Source organism: Aedes aegypti, chromosome 3 (genome assembly GCF_002204515.2).
Source record: "Aedes aegypti strain LVP_AGWG chromosome 3, AaegL5.0 Primary Assembly, whole genome shotgun sequence".
In the NCBI taxonomy this organism is placed as follows: Eukaryota; Metazoa; Arthropoda; class Insecta; order Diptera; family Culicidae; genus Aedes; species Aedes aegypti.
Window position 1 is genome coordinate 408,481,074 of NC_035109.1, and position 22,101 is coordinate 408,503,174.

Sequence of the window (22,101 nt, forward strand, 5' to 3'; positions counted from 1 at the left end):
GCCTTTTCGTCTACCGAAAATTCTAATGGGAAATTATCAAATGTACCCACTTCAAGTGATATGTCTGCCTCTGATTTTAATTTTCTAACTGAACAATTGAATCTAATGATTGATGCAATGTTCAAAGCCACCCTTATGACTGAAGCAGTCCAAGTAGGTGTAAAATTTACAAATCAAATTGCTATTGGATTACGTTTTTCTAATGGATCCAAATAATAATTTAAATATTTTAAATTGGAATGCTCGTTCTCTGAATGGTAAAGAGGACGAGCTGTTTAATTTTCTTACGGTTAATAACGTGCATATAGCAGTTATTACCGAAACGTATTTAAAACCTGGATCTAAACTCAAAAGAGATCCTAACTTTTTTGTTTATCGTAATGATCGACTTGATGTGGGGGAGTTGCAATCATCATTCATAGGCGTATAAAACATCAACTGTTTTCATCATTTGAAACTAAAGTTTTTGAAACTTTAGGTGTTTCAGTTGAAACAAAACTTGGTAAATATACTTTCATAGCTGCCTATTTGCCTTTTCAATGCTCTGGACAGCAAGTTAATTTGCTCCAAACTGACTTGCGAAAATTGACTAGCAAAAATTAAAAAAAATTGTCATGGGTGACTTTAATGCCAAACATCGGTCATGGAATAATTCTCAAAGTAATTCTTCTAGAAATCCATCTACGATTGATTTGGTCTTAACCGACTCTAGTCATCTTTGTAGCCAACTGATTACTCATGCTGATTTTGATTCTGATCATGTGCCTGTTACATTTCAAATATCCCAAGAAGCGATTCTCAATCCTATCAGCTCCACTTTCAATTATTTACGAGCCGACTGGAATATATATGAAACACTTATTGACTCTAATCTTGATGTTAATATTCCCTTACAAACAAAACTTGATATTGACAATGCTCTTGAAACTTTAACAAATTCCATTGTTGAAGAAAGGAGCATCGCAATTCCAAAATGTGAAGTAAAATTTGAATCCGTGATTATAGACGATGATCTTAAACTTTTGATCCGACTTAAAAACGTGAGGAGAAGGCAATTTCAACGCACTCGCGATCCTGCTATGGATATTATATGGCAGGATTTGCAGAAAGAAATCAAGAAACGTTTTTCACAATTAAGAAACAAAAAATTTGAAAATAAGATTTCTTAATTGGACCCTGGCTCTAAGCCCTTTTGGAAATTATTTAAAATCTTGAAAAAACCTCAGAAGCCAATACCGGCATTGAAAGAGGAAAGCAAATTATTACTAACTAATTGCGAAAAAGCTCAAAAACTTGCTATGCAGTTTCAAAGTGCGCACAATTTTAATTTAGGACTTACTAGTCCAATTGAAAATCAAGTTACTCAGGACTTCGAAAATATTCTCAATCAAGAGAACGTTTTCGAAAATGCCTGGGAGACTGATTTGGAAGAAGTGAGAACTATTATTAAAAAATTCAAAAATATGAAAGCTCCTGGCGATGATGGAATTTTCTACATCCTCATCAAGAAACTTCCAGAAAGTAGCTTATCATTTTTAGTTGATATATTCAACAAATGTTTTCAATTAGCAAATTTTCCTGACAAATGGAAAAACACAGAGGTTGTTCCGATTTTAAAACCAGACAAAAATCCTGCAGAAGCTTCTAGCTATCGTCCAATCAGTTTGCTTTCCTCCATCAGTAAACTTTTTGAAAAGGTCATTTTGAACAGAATGATGGTCCACATCAACGAAAATTCAATTTTTGCCAATGAACAGTTCGGATTCCGCCATGGACATTCGACTACTCATCAACTTTTACGTGTCACAAATTTGATCCGTTCCAACAAATCTGAAGGCTATTCTACTGGTCTTGCTCTTCTAGACATAGAAAAAGCATTCGACAGTGTTTGGCATGAAGGTTTGATTGTAAAATTTTAAAACTTTAATTTTCCATCATACATTGTTAGAATAATTCAAAGTTATCTGTCAAATCGTACACTTCAGATTAATTATCAGAACTCCAGATCTGAAAGACTTCCTGTAAGAGCTGGTGTTCCTCAAGGCAGCATTTTGGGACCAATATTATACAATATTTTCACATCGGACTTACCTGAGTTACCTCAGGGATGTCAAAAATCCTTGTTTGCGGATGACACAGGCCTCTCCGCCAAAGGACGAAGCCTGCGTGTCATTTGTAGTCGATTGCAAAAAAAAGTTTGGATATTTTTTTTTCATACTTGCAGAGATGGAAGATTTCTCCCAATGATTCCAAAACTCAACTAATAATAATCCCACATGAACCAAAAGCTCTTTATTTGAAACCTTCAAGTAGACATGTTGTCACGATGAGAGGGGTTCCAATAAATTGGTCAGATGAAGTTAAGTATCTAGGGCTCATGCTAGATAGGAATTTAACTTTCAAAAATCACATTGAGGGCATTCAAGCCAAATGTAATAAATATTTAAAATGTCTCTATCCCCTTATTCATAGAAAATCAAAACTTTGTCTTAAGAACAAGCTTTTGATATTCAAACAAATTTTCAGATCAGCCAGCTGTTGTAATACCAGGAAGAAAGCTCTGCAGAGAGTTCAAAATAAAATTTTGAAAATGATTCTGAAGCTTCCTGCCTGGTATAGTACCAATGAGTTACATAGAATATCCAATGTTGAAACATTGGAACAAATGTCAAATAAAATAATTAATAATTTCAGGCTAAAATCGTTACAATCTTCTATTGCCACGATAATTGCGATATATATTTAGGTTCAGTTAGGTTAAGTAAATTGAAAACGTGTTTTTCTCTTATAAGCAGGTGATATCAACTCACCTGTAAAAAATCTGAACTGCTGCGACAAATGAAATGTAATATGTTGTTAACAAAATGTTAATAAAATCTTAGATTTGTTTTGCCAAATTAGGATGATAGTGTTGTCTAATAGCACAGAACACCTAGATTTAAGGGAAGAATGTAATGTTTAAAATAATACTAATAAAGAAATTAAAAAAAGAAAAACAAAAATTGAGTTATTTTTCTACTATGTCTTACTGCTCGAGATCAATCTTCAACGATTCTCAAATCCATTAAGCAATAATGTGTCGCAATGTCATTATTTATAAAAGTTATAATTTTCTCCATTGAACAGTCCTAAAAGCAATTTTGGGTTAGTAAATCATATCATAAAACGTGCACCCACGCCTGATGTCCACCATAGGTTATTGATTTTCACGCAATAAAAGCGGCAATAAAGCTAGATGCGATTCCCAAAAACAGAGTGAGCTTCCAATCGTTCCACAGGACTGCAGCTGCCAATTCGCTAGGTGCAAAAAAAAACCTTTCAAGGCCACTGGCTCAACAGGACACGAAACACTATAAATTTATCACTGATCGGAACAATATTTCAAGAACGCCCACTGGCCAGATACGAGTAGAGTGCAGAAAGAGTATTGTTCAGTACCGGAAAAAAGCGAATAAATAAACCTTGCTAAAACATACTTTTATGTTTGTACAGTATCCGAGACAAGAAAATGCTATTGTGCAAGTTATGATTATAATGTATTAATCAAATACGCTGTACACAAAAGCATAACTGTCCCATATGGAACAAGTATGCATAAAGTTTGTCTTTTCATACAAATTTTCAAAATGTTTAAGTAGTATGTGGTCTTTTGATTCTGTTGCATTCTATTTTCGGGCGAGCAACAAAATCCAGATCCATCATGTCCAGTTTGCGTTTTGCGAGTGCCAAAAGATAGTTGTGATTAATCTAGGATGGATTACCAGCTGGTGAGCTCGTTTCATGCTTATTCTAACACATTTTTACACATATCGATTTAATCCCTAATTTTGTTTTATATAATTTTCATATACAGAAACCTTTCATAACTATTCACTTCATTCAAAATTATCAATATCGACGTAAATCTACCAAAATCTTTTCATCGCGAGCCAAAAATTGAAAATTATTTTAGGTACGAATACAATAATACCTAAATGAATTTCGGTGTAATTTCTGAAAAAAACAAAAACCCTGGAAAAACTTGGAAGTTCAAATCGAGTATTGAATTTAATCTCAATCCAAATCCTTTTTATGTCTCAAGCGACATTCTCAGAAAAACTTCATTAAATGATTCCCGTTTACATAACAATAAACCAGTGTAAATTTCCTCAATTGAGAGTCTCCTTCACAATCCTTTTCATAATGCATAGCTGAAGGCTCACAAACAACCATCTCTGCGAAACTTAATCTAATTAGCCATAAGAAGACTAAACGGGGAAGTTTATCTGTTGGGCGTTTTCCCGGGAAGCACTTCCAGTGAAGAAAAGAAAAAAACAACAAACGCTCTGCCACCGAGCCAAGGCGAGATAATTTTCCTAAGACCTGCTACTCCCCCCTACCCACTCCCATTTCCTGCCTTTCGAGTGTTAAAGCGAGGCTTACGGTTCGTTATTTCATTGTTGCTTCAAAAAAGAAGGCACAAAGTAAACAGCAAACATTTAGTCTGCATTTCTTGGAAGCGTTGATGCGAGTGTTGTGTCGGGAGCTGGGGGCGACAGAGGCAGCTCGTCAAATGTGATATTTACTGTCGGTTACAATCCGACCGCACTTACACGCCCACAGTTGTGGCCTAACATGTCAGAGGATGTCAACTGGCCGGCCTGTATGGACTGCAACAGGGCAATCAAGTTGAATGGAAGCTCGGACCGCATAACGAAATCGGTGATGATGAAAAAATATGGAAGGCCACACACACAGCACAGCCTCAGGACAAATCGACTCGACAGGCACCACAACACAGCATGAAGTCATGCAAAATCTACCGTTCTTATTAAAATTCCGGACACTCTCAAAACCGATCAAAATGTCATTTACACCCCTTTGCATTTGGGCTAAAGGTAACTCGTGCTATGGAATCCGAATCTTCACCCACCTTTAAGGTGAAGATGGATCGAAGCCAAACCTCAAATTTTCGAGAGCACAAATCTGGAGAACCGAACACCCATTTGAGCTGAAAACTTAATCGATTGGTCACCATCAGCTAGTGAACAATCGATTAAGTTTTCAGCTTAAACGGATGTTATGTTCTCCGGATTAGTGCTCTTGAAAATATGAGGTATGGCTTCGATTCATCTCCACCTTAAAAAGTAATGTTTTTGCGAAGTTTTTTAATGCTGAATCACACATAATGTTTTAACTCGTATATTTCGTCACTGTACCTATAGTTGACATCCTTTAGTCGTATTAATGGCTTAATAGTTTCACTAAAATTTAGAAGCACTATTGAGATAAAGTATTTTTAGAACACGAAGTGTAATTGAAAACTATTGATGTACATGTTATCAATCAAAAGCTTCTGATCCATTATTTAAGGTGAAAATTTTCGGAATCCAAAGATGGCCGTCACAATGGCCGACTTGTGACCTTACTCGCGTTTTCAAAGGCAATAAACTGGAGAAATAGTAGGCAAACGTTCCTGATCTTCTTATTTTGAACATTTTGCTAGTGCACCCAAAGCCAAATAAAAAGTTCACTCTTGTTGGATGCTTCCTTCGCGATATTAGTAGCATAGCATAGACTGACTGTACATGTCAATGGTTGCTACTCCGTGATTGATCGGAACTGGTAATAATTGCACTGCGATCCAAATGAATAAAGGATGGGAGTTTCCGTTTACTCTCGGAGTGCAATTTTAGCAGATCTAATATTATTGATCAATAACGGCGCCGGCCAAGTCCTTACAGTCAGTTGGGATAGAGAAGGAATGTTAGGGTGTAATGATTGTTGCTTCTAGAGACCGAGAATACCTCTGCATCTCCACAATCACCACAGGAAGGGTGTTTATTAGTGGAGAAGGAAAAGATCTGGGAGTCACCTTTGGTCGGTGATGCGATCCATGGATAAGGAGGAAAAATACGGTTTATACTTAAAGCTAGTTTTTAGTTTTATCTCAAAAAGTTTTTGGTAGATTTGAAATAAACGTCAACATCTGTAATGTCGAACCATTCAAAAGAAGTTTTTATTAATGCCGAAAAGAGAAAAATATATGCGTATATTTTAAATTATATGAAACAAGAATAATGCCGACACTTGTAGTGAAGAACTATACATAGTTTGTTTGAAAATTACATAAAAGTATTACTGAACATTTATGCCTCAAGAAGAAAAGTCTTTGGTAGAAGTTTCAAAATAAACGTCGACATTCATAATGTCGAACAATTCAAAAAATATTTTAAGTAATGTCAAAAAGTTTCTATGTATAAAACAGGGATAATGCCGACACTTGTAGTGACTAACCATACAAAGTTTGATTGAATATTACACAAAAGTAACGTTTACATGAAAAAATGTGTGATCATAAGCATGAAACGAGCTCACCAGTTGGTAATCCATCGTCGACTGAACACGAATATCTTTTCGCACTCACACAGCGCGAACAGCAAAACTTCTCGGCGCCTCGAAAACGAACCGTCTTGCTTGGGCTTTCCAAAACACGCGAACCGAAAACCAAACTCCCGGCGTCCCGAAAACGAAGCGTCTTGTTTGGGCTTTCCAAAACACTCTGGATGCTTCCTTCGCGAGATTAGTGCCTTCGAAGTTTTAGTGCAATCTTAGAAGTTAGATTCCTAACCGTTTCAGTTTTGTAAAAATACGATTTCGATTTGTGTTTTGCCTATGCCATGATTCTAGTGCTATAATAAGAACAGAAATTATAAATAGTGCTACTATAGGCACACGTGTTCCTATAGTGGCACAAACGATATTAAATGCAAAAATATGAGCATTCGTAGTTTTCATATTTTTTCTACAAAATCAAGATAAAAAGTTTTCAGAAGATGTAAAATAAATGTCGCTGGTTTTATTTTTCGATTTAATACGAATATTTGTTCGGCTATTTGTCCACCGACCAATGGCTTTGCTGAAAAGAAAACATAATCACATGGTTTTGTTTCATATTACCGACACTTGGCCTCAGTGATGTATAGCCTGAGGCCAAGTGTCCGTCATATGAATCAAAACGGTACCATGTGGTCATGTTTCCATTCCAGAGCAGCCATTGTAAGGGAGCCCTTTTCGGTGGGAGTGGGAGCATGACGTCGACGTACTTTAATTAAGATGCCTTTATTGAAAACGAAGTAAACGAGGTGATGACTGATTTTCTCTTTGACCATGGTACTGCACAGAATCTGTACTACTGAAGGGACGATAGTTTAGTTTGACGTAATGGAAAGGACAGCAACATTAGCTTGTTTCAATATGTTCTTAGTTTACACTCTATACATGTCACATGTACTTGAATTAAGGTTGGAAAGTAGGGGGAATTGATTCAAATATAGCAACTCTACTCAGCTACAGCTACATACTATTTTCGTTCCGAATAACATTAACAGAAGCATTTTTCAGATACCTTTGTTTGTTTTTTTTAAGAAGAATGTTCAGGAATATAGTTCATGATCAACAAAAGCGCTGGGTGTGTTTTTGAATGTCTCTAAAGGAAAATGTTTATCGTTCAAATAAACAGAGAAATATCAGTTTGATCTTTCTTGTTCTAAAATGTGTAATCGCTCTGTTCAGTAAAAATTACTGAGTTTCTTGAGTCAGTAAATGGAGAAAAGTTGTAAAAATCGTAAAACAAAGATTGAAATTTTTACCGACCATAGTAATTTATTCTAAGTATGTAGGAGCAACGTTTGATAAACAGGTGTGTTTCTTCTTCATTTGAATCAATATGCCTATCAATCTTTAAAGTCCACTATCACTCTTTTTTAGTTATATGCGAGAAAACATTCGCTAGAAATCAGTCCTGCCTTTACTTTTTGTCAGATGTAGAGATGTGATTTTGATAAGGGACCGTCCATATACCACGTGGACAGAGAAACCTTAATTTTTGTCCTCTCCCCCCTCCGTGGACAAGCGTAGACATTTATAATCAACATTCAAAACCAATTGTGAGGATTTCCCAACTTATGGATTTACGGTTTTTTTTTGCACTCTTTATTTTTACACGCCTTTCGGAATTAACCCGGTACTTTTTTTGCATGGAATTCGGAAGTAACACGGTTTTTTTACTCATTTACACGGATTTCAGAATTAACACGGTACTTTTTCCACGGATTTCAGAATTAACACGGTTTATTTTTACACAAATTCCAGAATTGGCACGGATTTTTTTGCACGGCACGGGGGACCGTGTAAAAAAACCTTAGTGTATTGATGACTAACTTTCGATTGATCCGAATAAAATATATGTTGTCTATAATATGGGAAGAAGTGAATAAAATTCAATACTATTTTTTATTTGGCTTCCCAAAAATTAATTGATAAATCAGCGGACAAATTCATGGCATCGTTGTTATAGAAACTCCTAGAAAATGACGTTTACCAGAAACTCGAATTCCAAAATAATGTTAAATGGCTTCAAAGTGGATTGGTAATTTGATAGATAGCAGCACTACTGTTATAGTATCGAAGAAGATTTAATATATCAAACTAGCTGTAAAATAGACAATCCAATTCTCCCACAATGTTGTAGTGGGCATTGAATTCCATCGTTCTTCGATTCTGCAAAAAAGGTTTATCCACTCCAGTTAGCACTTAGATTTCTTTAGAAAAATAAACACCAGAAAATAAAAATACGATTAAATGTTGTTCAGTTTGCTATTATTTATGTCGAAACAAAGCCAATTCATGCAAGTTCTAAAATAAAAAAAAAACAAATTCTCTTGAATTTGAGACATGATGTCGTTGCTGAACACCAGGGCCGTACATTTAGCTTAATAGTCTCGGCTTCAACGGTTTCTTTCTTATATAGATCAATTCATACCTCATGGATCGATCCATGTCTGTTAAAATAGGAACGCACCACAAGGAAGTCATCTTGGTCCGCTGATTTTCTTGTCGTACCTCAACGACGTGAATCTTCTCTGAGCTGTTACAAACTGTCATTCGCTGATGATTTCAAACTCTATTTTACTATTAAGACTGAAGCTAATGCAGACTTTCTTCAAGATCAATTCAACATTTTTTCGGACTGGTGCGCTCCAAATAGGATGATTTTAAATTCTTCAAAATGCTCAGTTATAACATTTACGCGCAAACAGAATCCCATTATCAGAGACTAAATCTTACATGGTACCGTTTTGAACAGAGAATCTGTCTTAAAAGATCTGGGAGTTCTATTAGACTCGAAACTTTCCGTCAAAGACCATATATCCTATGAGACCACAAAAGCTTCAGCTGAATTAGGTTCTATTTTCCGTATTACTAAACAATTTAGAGATGTGTATTGTCTGAAAACTCCATACTGTTCCTTAGTTCGCTCAGTACTTGAATATGAGTCGGTTGTTTAGTCTCCTTTTTATGGTATCGACAGGATTGAATCAGTTCAAAGAAAATTTTTAAGATTCGCTTTAATATTATTGCCTTGGAACGACCCGCTTAACCTCCCGCACTACGAAGATCGCTGTAAACTAATAAACCAAGATCTCCTTGAAGTGCGACGAAATGTATCGAAAGCGGCATTTATCACTGACCTGCTGACTTCTCATATAAACTGTGCCAATTGAACATCAACATCCGTAGTCAAATTTTGCGCACCAACGACTTTCTTCGCAAAACCGGGATCGAGAACTAATTACTGTTACAATTCTCCTTTAGCTTGTATGTGTCGTGTATTCAACAAGTGTTATAATGCGTCAAGTTAGCTTCTGTCACTCAAGTTGAACAGACACGTTTCAAAAGAAAGCCGGCTTTTTAAAATCGTTTTTATACGGATTGCTCGAAGTGAGCTTGGCGGTTAATCCGCTTCGGTCGTTTCGCGTTACGTTTCGCCCCGCGGGTGATATTTGTGTAACCATGAATTCATCACGCCGACGCGAAAACACGTTTAGAATAGAATTTTCCAATCTACCGAAGAAGCCAAGCTTCGAGAACATTCACCGCTTCATCTCTGAAGCTCTCGGTCTATCCAAAACTCAAGTTGTGAGAGTGCAAATAAACCACTATCTATGGTGCGCATTTGTAAAATGTGTCGATCTTTCCACGGCGCAATCAATTGTCCAACAGCACGACAATCGTCATGAAATTGACATCTCTGGCAAAAAGTACAAACTCAGGATCCTAATGGAGGATGGCGCCGTAGAGGTTCGGCTACATGACCTTTCGGAAGATGTTTCTGACGAATCTATCATGGACTACATGTCACAATACGGACAAGTATTAGCAATTGAAGAGCTTGCGTGGTCTGACAAGTATGCGTTCGATGAAATTCCTTCAGGAATTCGATTGGTGAAAATGATTTTGAAGAACCCGATCAAATCATATATCACCGTGGAAGGCGAGACTACATACGTCACGTATTTTGGCCAGAAACATACATGTAGGCATTGCCACGAATACATTCACTCTGGCATTCCCTGCACTCAGAATAAGAAACTTCTTGTGCAAAAAGCGAGTGTCAACGAACGACTCAATACTAATACTCGGGCCAATCCGAAGACCGGTTCCTATGCCAATGCAGTTAAAACGAACGCAGGACCTACCTTCGTTCTCCCTTCTACATCAACGTCACCACCAGCACCATCTCCGCCAACACCGTCACCGCCAACAACATCACCTGCGCCGCCGCTATCGCTGCTTCAACCTGCTCAAGCAGACGTAGCGGATGGAGCTCCCGCTATTGATATGGAATGCAGCTCGGTACATGCAGCTTCGGGATCAGGTCCGTCACTAGGATCAGAAATGACTACGAGTCCGGAACAAAGTTAACGTTTAGAGGTAACCATACCATCTACCAGAGCTGCGGCAATACACATGAGCTGGGAACAGCTTTTATAGTGATGGGTGATATGCAGAGGCGCGTGATCGGGTGGTGGCCGGTCAATGAGAGAATGTGCAAGTTGAGGATCAAAGGCCGGTTCTTCAACTTCAGCATAATAAACGTGCACAGCCCTCACTCCGGAAGCACTGATGATGATAAAGACGCTTTTTACGCGCAGCTTGAACGCGAGTACGACAGTTGCCCAAGCCACGACGTCAAAATCATCATAGGAGATCTAAACGCTCAGGTTGGCCAGGAGGAGGAATTCAGACCGACGATTGGAAAGTTCAGCGCCCACCGGCTGACGAACGAAAACGGCCTACGACTAATTGATTTTGCCGCCTCCAAGAATATGGCCATTCGTAGCACCTACTTCCAGCACAGCCTTCCGTACCGATACACCTGGAGATCACCACAGCAGACAGAATCGCAAATCGACCACGTTCTGATTGATGGTCGGCACTTCTCCGACATTATCGACGTCAGGACCTATCGTGGCGCTAACATCGACTCTGGTGATGGTCAAACTGCGCCCAAAACTCTCCGTCGTTAACAACGTACGGTACCGACGGCCGCCCCGGTATGACCTAGAGCGGCTCAAGCAACCGGATGTCGCAGCGGCATACGCGCAGCAACTCGAGGCTGCATTACCGGAAGAGGGTGAGCTGGACGAAGCCCCTCTTGAGGACTGCTGGAGAACAGTAAAAGCAGCCATCAACGATGCAGCTGAGAGCAACGTCGGGTACGTGGGACGGAGTCGACGGAACGATTGGTTCGACGAGGAATGCCAGGAGGTTTTGAAGGAGAAGAATGCAGCGCGGGCGGTCATGCTGCAGCAAGGGACCCGGCAGAACGTGGAACGCTATAAACGGAAACGGCAACAGCAGACCCGCCTCTTTCGTGAGAAAAAACGCCGCCTGGAGGAGACGGAGTGCGAGGAGATGGAACAGCTGTGCCGGTCTCAGGAAACGCGTAGGTTCTATCAGAAGCTCAACGTATCCCGCAACGGCTTCGTGCCGCGAGCCGAGATGTGCAGGGATAAGCATGGGAGCATTCTGACGGACGAACGTGAGGTGATCGAAAGGTGGAAGCAGCACTTCGACGAGCACCTGAATGGTGCTGAGAGCACAGGCAATGAAGGACGGGACAACGGAGGAAATGCCTTCGTCAGTACTGCGGAAGATGGAAACCAACCAGCCCCCACTTTGAGGGAGGTTAAGGATGCCATTCACCAGCTCAAGAACAATAAAGCTGCTGGTAAGGATGGTATCGGAGCTGAACTTATAAAGATGGGTCCGGAAAGGCTGGCCATTTGTCTGCACCGGCTGATAGGCACAATCTGGGAAACAGAACAGCTACCGGAGGAGTGGAAGGAAGGGGTAATCTGCCCCATCTACAAGAAAGGCGACAAGTTAGATTGTGAGAACTTTCGAGCGATCACCATTCTAAATGCGGCCTACAAAGTATTATCCCAGATCATCTTCCGTCGTCTGTCACCCGAAGTAAACGAGTTCGTGGGAAGTTATCGTGCCGGCTTCGTTGACGGCCGATCGACAACGGACCAGATCTTTACTGTACGGCAAATCCTCCAAAAATGTCGTGAATACCAGGTCCCAACGCATCACCTTTTCATCGATTTCAAGGCGGCATACGACAGTATCGACCGCGTAGAGCTATGGAAAATCATGGACGAGAACAGCTTTCCCGGGAAGGTCACGAGACTGATAAGAGCGACGATGGAAGGTGTGCAAAATTGTGTGAAGGTTTCAGGCGAACACTCCAGTTCGTTTGGATCCCACCGGGGACTACGACAAGGTGATGGACTTTCGTGCCTGTTGTTCAATATTGCGCTAGAAGATGTTATGCGGAGAGCCGGGCTTAACAGCCGGGGTACGATTTTTACGAGATCCAGTCAATTTGTTTGCTTCGCGGATGATATGGACATCGTCGGCCGAACATTTGAAAAGGTGGCAGACCTGTACACCCGCCTGAAACGCGGGGCAGCAAAAGTTGGACTGGTGGTGAATGCGGCCAAGACAAAGTACATGCTAGCTGGTGGGGCCGAGCGCGACAGGGCTCGCCTAGGTAGCAGTGTTACGATAGACGGGGATACGTTTGAGGTGGTCGACGAGTTCGTTTACCTTGGATCCTTGCTGACGGCTGACAATAACGTTAGCCGTGAAATACGGAGGCGCATCATCAGTGGAAGTTGGGCCTACTATGGCCTCCAGAAGAAGCTGCGGTCAAAAAAGATTCACGCCCGCACCAAATGTACCATGTACAAAACGCTCATAAGGCCGGTAGTCCTCTACGGGCATGAAACGTGGACGATGCTCGCGGAGGACCTGCAAGTACTTGGAGTCTTCGAACGTCGGGTGCTTAGGACGATCTTCGGCGGTGTGCAGGAGAACGGTGTGTGGCGGCGAAGAATGAACCACGAGCTCGCCCAACTCTACGGCGAACCCAGTATCCAGAAGGTGGCCAAAGCTGGAAGGATACGATGGGCAGGACATGTTGCAAGAATGCCGGACAGCAACCCTGCAAAGATGGTATTCGCTTCGGATCCGGTTGGTACAAGAAGGCGTGGAGCGCAGCGAGCTAGGTGGTCGGATCAAGTGCGTATCGATTTGGCGAGCGTAGGGCAGAACCGAGGATGGAGAGATGCGGCCACGAACCGAGTATTGTGGCGTGAAATTGTTGATTCAGTGTTATCTGTGTAGATGTTAACTAAATAAATGAATGAAAATGAATTACCGACGATCTACGAAACAACCGTAAATATCACTAATGGATTTCCATAGCTATAATATTGGAACCATCAATATTAACAAAATAACAAACGAAAACAAACTCAACGCACTCCGACATTTCGTGAGACAACAAGATCTCGACATCATATTTCTGCAAGAAATTGAGAACGATTCTATATCCATCCCTGGATATAACTCTGTTTGTAATGTCGATCATACCAAGAGAGGGACGGCTATTCTGCTGAAAGACTATATAAAATACTCACACGTTGAAAGAAGTTTAGATTCTAGGCTAATTTCTGTACGTATTAACGAAAATATCACTCTGTGCAATATATACGCGTTATCTGGAAGTCAACACCGAGCTAGCAGAGAAGCGTTTTTCAACAACACAGTTCAGTTGCATGTTATCTACGGAATCAAGCGGAATACACTATCATGAGCGGAGACTTCAATGCAGTAACTCACCCGAAAGACTCCACAGGTGTTAGTAACTACAGTATGGCTCTCAAAAATACTACACAACAGCTACGTTTACTCGATATCTGGGAGATATTACATGGTAACCGAGTCGAACACACCTATATTTGCCACAATTCGGCATCCCGTATTGATAGGATCTACATCAGATCCAACTTACGTCCTCATGTGAGAACAACAACCACACATGCGTGTTCGTTTACAGATCACCTGGCGCTGACGGCTAGACTCTGTTTACCTACAATGGGTAGAGAGCACGGAAGAGGTTTTTGGAGCTTACGTACCAATGTATTGACTGATGAATTTCTGGAAGAATTCGAGAGGAAATGGAGCTATTGGACACGACAGCGAAGACATTATAGCTCATGGATGCTCTGGTGGACTGCTTTTGTAAAGCCAAGACTGCAATCTGTCTTTTGTAAGCAATCTAAGGATATGTCAAGAGAATTCTACACCCAGCATCAACATCTGTATACTCAGCTTCGTGAAGCCTACAACAACTACCATGGCAATCCTGCCGCGCTAGTGGAGATTAACAAGATCAAATCCAAAATGTTAATGTTACAACGAAAGAATACGCAGATGTTCCAAAAAATCAATGAAACTTGCCTTGCCGGTGAGCCTCTATCAGTTTTCCAGTTGGGAGAAAGAATTCGAAAACGCACTGTAAAAAACGAAATTGAGGTAAGCAACGGTAACATCATCGAAGACCCATTAGCTATCCAAGAACACATTGTCAACTACTTCAAAGACCTGTACTCAGAGACAACCAGACTTGAAGCCCGGGAGACATTCACTTGCGAGAGACAAATAACTGCAAACAGCAATAAAAACAACACTTCGATGGACCCTATCACTACCATCGAAATATTCGCGGCACTCAAAGGCAGTGCCGCTCGTAAATCTCCAGGCTCCGATGGAATTCCCAGAGAATTCTATTTATGGGCTTTCGATATAATACACAGAGAGCTCAATTTGCTCTTAAACGAAGCACTAGGCGGTAATATCTTGCCGGAATTCGTGAACGGTATAATAGTGTTAGTACGTAAAAAGAATACGGGCAATACCATTAAATCTTTCCGTCCAATTTCGTTACTAAATTACGACTACAAATTGCTGGCACGAATACTTAAGTCCAGACTTAATGGTATTATGACTAACCACAACATCATTAGCAATGTGCAGAAGTGTTCTAATGGGAAACGAACGATCTTCGGAGCGACTCTTGCTCTAAAAGATAAGATAGCTCAACTAAGTAAACATCGGCGTTCTGGGAAACTCTTGTCGTTCGATCTGGACCATCATTTGATCGAGTCGATCGTCGTTTTCTCTTCGGTACAACGGATTCTCTTGGTCACGACTACTGATAAACGGTCATCTCTCTGCACCGTTCACGGTACAGCGGTCTGTACGTCAGAGAGACCCTTTGTCGATGCACCTGTTCGTCATATATCTCCATCCACTTCTGCATCGAATTCAAGAAGTCTGTAATGGTCAGTTCGATTTGGTTGTTGCGTATGCCGACGACGTAACGATGATATCGACGTGTGTGGAGAAAATCGAGAGAGTAAAGCAACTATTTCTGAACTTCGGGAGATGCTCAGGCAGGCTTGATAATTCTCCTCAACATCATCAGAGTTCGGTGACATACTCTAGAGCAGCGTGCTGCCAGTGCCTCTTTGCGAGGGAGCCAAAAAATGCTAAGCAGCGAGGCAACGAAAAATGAGCAAGGAAGATGCAGCACAAAAAAAAACGAGTTAAATTCCATCAAAAAAGGGTGCTCTCACAACTCCCCGAGGACTGTCTGTTCGGGCGGCAGACTCGAGAGTTCGTTTGAAGTGTGAGTGATGGTGAGCATCGCAACGAGAGAGAGAGAGTGTCTGAAAAAATCCTCGCATTTTTCTGCACTCTCACTCGAATCGCTTGAGGATCTGTGTTGAAAATTTTGAGTTTATTTTTTTCTCCTCAGAAAAACGGCAAAATCGCCTCCTCTTTGCATCGCAGAGGAGTTTCTATCAAGCCTGTGCTCAGGTTCCCTATTGAACTTTAGAGAAAACATCGGCTCTAGATGTGGGTTACATAACAGCTCGCAATAGAGTAGATGTACAGTGGACGCAGACTACTGACAGTGTCAAAATCTTAGGAGTCATCTTTACTAACTCAATTCGACGGATGATTATTCTTAATTGGAACACACTGAAAGCGAAGATGGCCCAGCAAATTTGGCTCCATAAAATGCGATTTCTTTCACTGCATCAAAAAGTATTGTTGATGAATACCTTTATCTCGTCAAAGATTAATATTGCCGATCTACAAACTCAACATCGCAAAAATTACGTCGCTCATCTCTAGCTTTTTGTGGCAAGGACAAGTTGTAAGAGTATCTATGCATCAGCTAGCGCTTCCTAAAGAGAAAGGGGGCCTGAACCTTCACCTCCCGGCCTTCAAATGCAGATCGCTTCTAATGAACAGACATCTTTGTGAAATGGAATGTATGCCGTTCTATAGAACCTTTATAGAATCAACACAAAACCCCCCAAACCTGGCAGCTCTCCCAACAGACTGCCCATGCCTCAAGCAAATTTGCCAAGCATTTGCTTACATTTCTCAAGATGTGCTAGCGATTTCAACATCTTCAACATTACATCGTCGTTTGCTGAGTCAAATAGAAACTCCCAAGGTCATGCGTGAATCTCCAAATTTGAACTGGAAGCAGATTTGGCTCAACGTAAACTCGCGTCAACTGAATTCGCTAGAAAGAAGCTGTTATTATTTGCTGGTAAATAAGAAGATCTTACACGCTAAACTCTTACATCGAATGAACTTGATTATATACAAATAGAAGATACCTTTTTTCAATTAATCAACTCATTACGCGTGGTAAAGATGGATGAATCATGAGTGGAATTATGAAAAAAATATCCACATGCTAAGGTGGGATTCGAACCCACGACTCTTGTATGCTAGAGGAGTGCTTTACCAACTAAGCTGTCCAATATGTCTAAATTTAGATTCTACCCCATTACCCCGAATCCTATTTCCCCGAATGCCATCTCCCCAAATTCCATCACCCCGAATGCTATTTCCCCGAATTTACAATTATGTTGACATGACGACATTAATTACATACAAATAATATTGAAATTCGAGGTAATGTCATTCGGGGTTATGGGTCGTTCGGGGATTTGGATTTTGGGGTAAATGGCATTCGGGGTAATGGAATAGAATATTAGAGTGTACTGCCTCTCCGTCCTAGTCATATCGTCACTTGAATGCGAACGACACGTTGATAGCCTTCCCGCATCTGTACTATCATAGGCAAACAGTTTCAATCCTAAATAAATCGAACTCGCTAAGCGCGTGTGTGGTATACATGAGATGAATGAATGTGGTTTATGAGAGACGTCTGCCTGAACTGTTGGGATTTGAATTCGAAACTTGTAACCTCCTGAGTTATTGGGTCACCAGGTGGCTCGGTAGCTTAGTTGGTAAAGCACTCGTCTAGCATACAAGAGTCGTGGGTGACATTTTTGCGTGTCTCAAGAATCAAATGATGTGTCTCTAGTAGATTTGGGGTTGCTGAATATGATGCCGTTTTCAGAAATTTTCCAGCACGTCACAATTTTTAGCCACAGGTCGTCAAAGTTGTATAAAACATTGGTTTCGTTGATGTTTACCTAAAATTTGAAGTATATTTTATCAAATTTTTTTGTGATCTTATCCACCAAGCATGTAAAAGAGGACGTAAACTTTCGTTTTAGATATATTTTGGTTGAAATTTCACGATTAAATGTAGATTAAACCGATTTTTTCAACATGCTTGCAGTCTCCATACAAAATTCTTCGTTACTCTTATATGGCAAAATACAATACTTTTCTAAACCATCAAAAAATATTTATTCCGCATGAAAAGTATTATGAACTTTGATGATAAGTATTGTTATACACATAAAGTTTGAATTCTGTGGCATATTAAGCAAATAAATTTCCTTACAAGCTGGCAAACTTGCATGCAAGTTGGCTGAAATAGTCATTTTTTGCATTTTCAACACCTAATATCTCAAAAACTAGACGTGCTATGATAATTATGTAACCGGCAATGGATTCAGCAATCCTTAATTAAGTAAATAGAGGTATTTTGATGCTGGAGACAAAAACGTGTTCCGCAGTGTAATTTATCCATCTTTACCGCGCGTAATGTGTTAATTAATTTAAAAACCATGCGGATAGGATTAAAGTACAGCTCAATACGCGTCAATTTTTAGTTTTTGTTTATTCGAGTGTAGGAAGTTACAGGAAAAAAAAACTTGATAATTTCCACAGAAATATTTTCAACATGATTCTTGGAAAATCAACAGAAATATGAACAAAACAAATACCATTCCTTCAAAATATAAACTATGTGTTAAATTCAAATAAGAATATTCCGTTTCATAGAATATATTTTCTGCGAACGCTTGTTTTCGAATGCCCCTTGACCCACCGGAAAATTATTGTAGTTCGAGAAAAGTCCAATCAAACACTCGACACTGAAGAAGTCGGTTGGTTTCACACGAAATAAGTCTATTTGTCACAAGACAAGTGCAATATTAGAATTAAAAGGAATTTGCTGGACCTAACAAGTGTTTTTTAAAGCATATATTTTTTCAAAGCGAGAGATGAATGAAGTGTTACAATACAACTAACTTTTCTGAGCTGAGCTAAGAATTTCAGATGTAGTATGCAGCCTGCTTGGAAGTAAAAGGCTGATTTCCTTCTGTTTCGGAACAGTACTTTGTGACGGTGAACTAAGCCAGCGTGCTTTCAAGAACGGCTCGGAGTGAGGTTTTTTTTCGGTTTACGCGGTGTTCTGCCAGTACACAGATGTTTTTTTTTTTATTTTCCGGTGGATTAAATCATGATTTGCTGAGGAGCGTCGAAAGCGGAATTCGGATAGTTTGTTCCAATCTACTGGGCATGCCCAAATATCTATACAGTCGCCAAAACGTCTACCAAACGTATCCTATGGCCTTTCCCGTTCCGTTAATTCCACAACATCCCGTAACGCCTATGAGAGGTCGTAGAGTTCTCTGCATCTTTCTTAAGTAGGTGTTTCCTCAGCATTTGCAAGGACGTGGCCAGGACAGCTCTCGATCGTTGGAGTATGCGTCAATCTTGTCTAAGAGTCGAGGATTAGTCCCAAATCTCTGACTTTGGTAACCGACGGGAAGGAGGCAACCCTCATACAATGATCTAGGACTGTACCACCTACGAGTCGCGACAGACGTTATCTGATCAGCTGTTTATACTCGTGATGTTTATTTCTACATATTTGTCCAGATTGACTTCCATCGGAAATCAAAAGAGCTTTGGCTAAAAAAAACTATAAATACCACGATGATGAACTAGAATCCAGAGCTTCAGTTTCTGATCGTGTATTAAGATGTGCTCCATATGGTTGACGTTCTTCTTGTCATTTCTCATTTTGAACACAAAGGTAAATCTACTTATCAAATTCTAGCATGCCATTCATGATATGTTAATAATAACCTTAAACTGATTTCAAGGCCGAACAGGTGTACCAAACGTGTGCCGACGAAAGTTTCGAACCCAACGACTATTGGAAGCAGAAAATGCTATGCATGGCGTATCGTTTTAATTTCTACGGTTACAAATCTAATTCCATGTATGCTTTCATGGACTGTACGTTCATCAGAGTGGGTTGGATGGACAAGGGAACTCGAAAGTGGAATGTGGCCAAGATGGCAGCAGATATGCATGCTTCTGGTTTCCCAGACAGAACAGCAGAGTTAACCGAAATCGAAGCCATGTGTAATATGGAGTTCAGGAACAAGCTCGGCCCAATGAGTTACTATCGCTGTATAGAAACCAGTAAGCAAGGACCAGGAGAATTTAAACAAATGCTACGAAATAGAGAGGTGGAGTTTTTCAGCAAAAATCAATGCCAAGGAGTAGATTTAGATTGAGTTTTCTAATGGTAATTTGAGAGGCTGGTGTTAATTTGGAAAAATATAAATATATTGCTTTTGATATATGTTATCAATTTTTGAACGGTTTAACAGTTCGTACATTCTTCAAAGATACTCTTCATAACCTTTCCGAAGAGGAGCACCTGAAACAAGGACATTCGATCTCTATATAAGAAATGTAATTTAATACAGAAAATGTAAGATTTAAAGCAAAAAAAGTATTAAGAATTGTATTAAAATTTTGCAGAATCTTGTTTGGTGCAAACGTTTTTTTTAAATTCCAAATAAATGATTCCGAATATCGAAAACGATGGTGTAAGCCGTGACCTGAAACCCAAACCGAATCCTTATTCACGCTGAACTGATCTTGGAACGACTTTTCCGTCCAACTTTTATGGTTAATTGCACAAGTGAACCATTAGTCGTCCGATTCATTCCTCTGCCACAGATTCGTGGAAGCGTAGCTAAGAAGTAGCTGAAGAAACGCTTTGGTCGTCTTACTTTTCGCCTTCGTTGCGCGCTTTTCATTCCGGTTGCTTGCGACCATAATTTAGTAAGGCTGTGCACCTAATTTGTACAGCATATTTGGATTGCAAAACCTTACGCAAACTGAGATTTTCTATCAATGACAAAATTCCGATTCAAAATGTTAATGAGAAAGAGCATTTAAACTGCTTCAACACCTTTGTCGAAGTAGTGTTTTACCTTATTTCAAGTGGCTATGAATCATTGGGATTACCGGTGGTTATGTTTGACTTTTGGGAAATGATTGGATAGGTTGGTGGTTTTCGCTTCTTTGAAAGTCCATTTCTCCGCACAGCATATCCGTGGGAGCCATCCGTGAAGACTTCCACGTTAAATAAACTTTTCTTTCTGTTTGTTTCCGTTCTCGAAGCCTGCGAAAGCGCCGTCGGTGGCCTGCATTGTAAATTTCCTTTATTGTCTGTTGCAATCGATTCTAGAATTTTCGAAATTCCTTTCTCGTAGAGTTCTCAGTAGGCAGCTACTGAGTAAACTTTTACCGGTAGCTAAAGTTCTACATGTGTCTGGTTTGAGTTTGATGCTTCGAGGGTATTTTTTTGTTTGACATTCTTTGGAAAACTTCTTTCAGTGTTCTACGATCCATGCAATCGGAATGGAAAATTCCTGTGAAAAGATGTAATGGTAAACCTGCGAAATATTTTATCCCAAGAGTTCAAGCCGTATAAAGTTTTGCAAGGAAAGCTTACCTGTGGAGCTCTTGTCTCACTTACTGTTTGGTTTCAAATTCCGAACGGACTAGTTTTCCGAACACTTGGATTTTGTAGGATGAGTTGCTTGAAATATTTCACTGATATATGTAATCAAACTTTCAGGTAATGGCAGTTAATTGCAACTCCAATTAACTGTCAGATTTTTTAATGTATTTAAAACTACTTTATACCCTTCGAGTTAAAATAGTCCGAGGTCAGTAAAACCAGCTCAGATTAATTTAAACAGCACAGAACCCTTTTCACCCGATCTGACCCAGTGATCCACCGGAATAACTCCTGCCATAGGAACATTTCCGAGATCCTCTGGCTACTTTTCGAAACTAGATAAGTGTATGAATATACTGAAATCCATTGTGTATTCGCAGAGTTGTGACCATTTTGTCTAAAATTTCTAACAGTGGACAATTTTAAAGGTAAAATTAGATATTTTCACAACTTTCAAATGTAGAGGACTTGAATCATAGAAGAATTGATCATCCTGTGAAGAAAACTGGGTCATGTTCGGAATTTGAGACAAAACGATACAAACTTTTGGGTAAATTGGCTGGAAAGAACGTAATGGAAGAAAAACAGGACAAATGCAGTTCAAACACGAGACACAATGTCCACTCTGATGTTTGTTTTTAGTAAGTTCTATACTTCAAAGTTTGGATTCGAATTCAACAATCTGTAAAAGGGGACCTCCTTAGGAATTTTTATGATTTGGCTTGGGTTTTTTTTTGCCGAATTGTCGGAAGCCTTGAAATAAGAAGCACTTCACAATACGACGTATATTGGGACGAAATGTGAGCTCAGTAGCATTAAGAAATCGTGCATAGTTAACTAAAAATTCTAAGAATAGGATCCGGCCC

General features: G+C 39.9%; 1 protein-coding gene across 1 annotated transcript; it reads left to right on the forward strand.

Moving 5' to 3' along the window:
* The first annotated feature begins 19,393 nt into the window (after positions 1-19,393).
* LOC5569140 lies at positions 19,394-20,303 on the forward strand. Its single transcript, XM_001652701.2, has 2 exons — positions 19,394-19,504; positions 19,575-20,303. The coding sequence occupies exons 1-2, from the start codon at positions 19,451-19,453 to the stop codon at positions 19,992-19,994; spliced, it is 474 nt and encodes a 157-aa protein (XP_001652751.1). The 5' UTR covers positions 19,394-19,450; the 3' UTR covers positions 19,995-20,303.
* The last annotated feature ends 1,798 nt before the right edge of the window (positions 20,304-22,101 follow it).

What these genes read in the sequence shown, in the direction of transcription:
- LOC5569140 (XM_001652701.2), top strand. Translation starts at nt 19,451, where the DNA reads ATGTGCTCCATATGGTTGACGTTCTTCTTGTCATTTCTCATTTTGAAC. An exon ending in TTCTCATTTTGAACACAAAG is followed by an intron (nt 19,505 to 19,574) that starts GTAAATCTACTT and finishes ACTGATTTCAAG; the next exon opens with GCCGAACAGGTGTACCAAAC.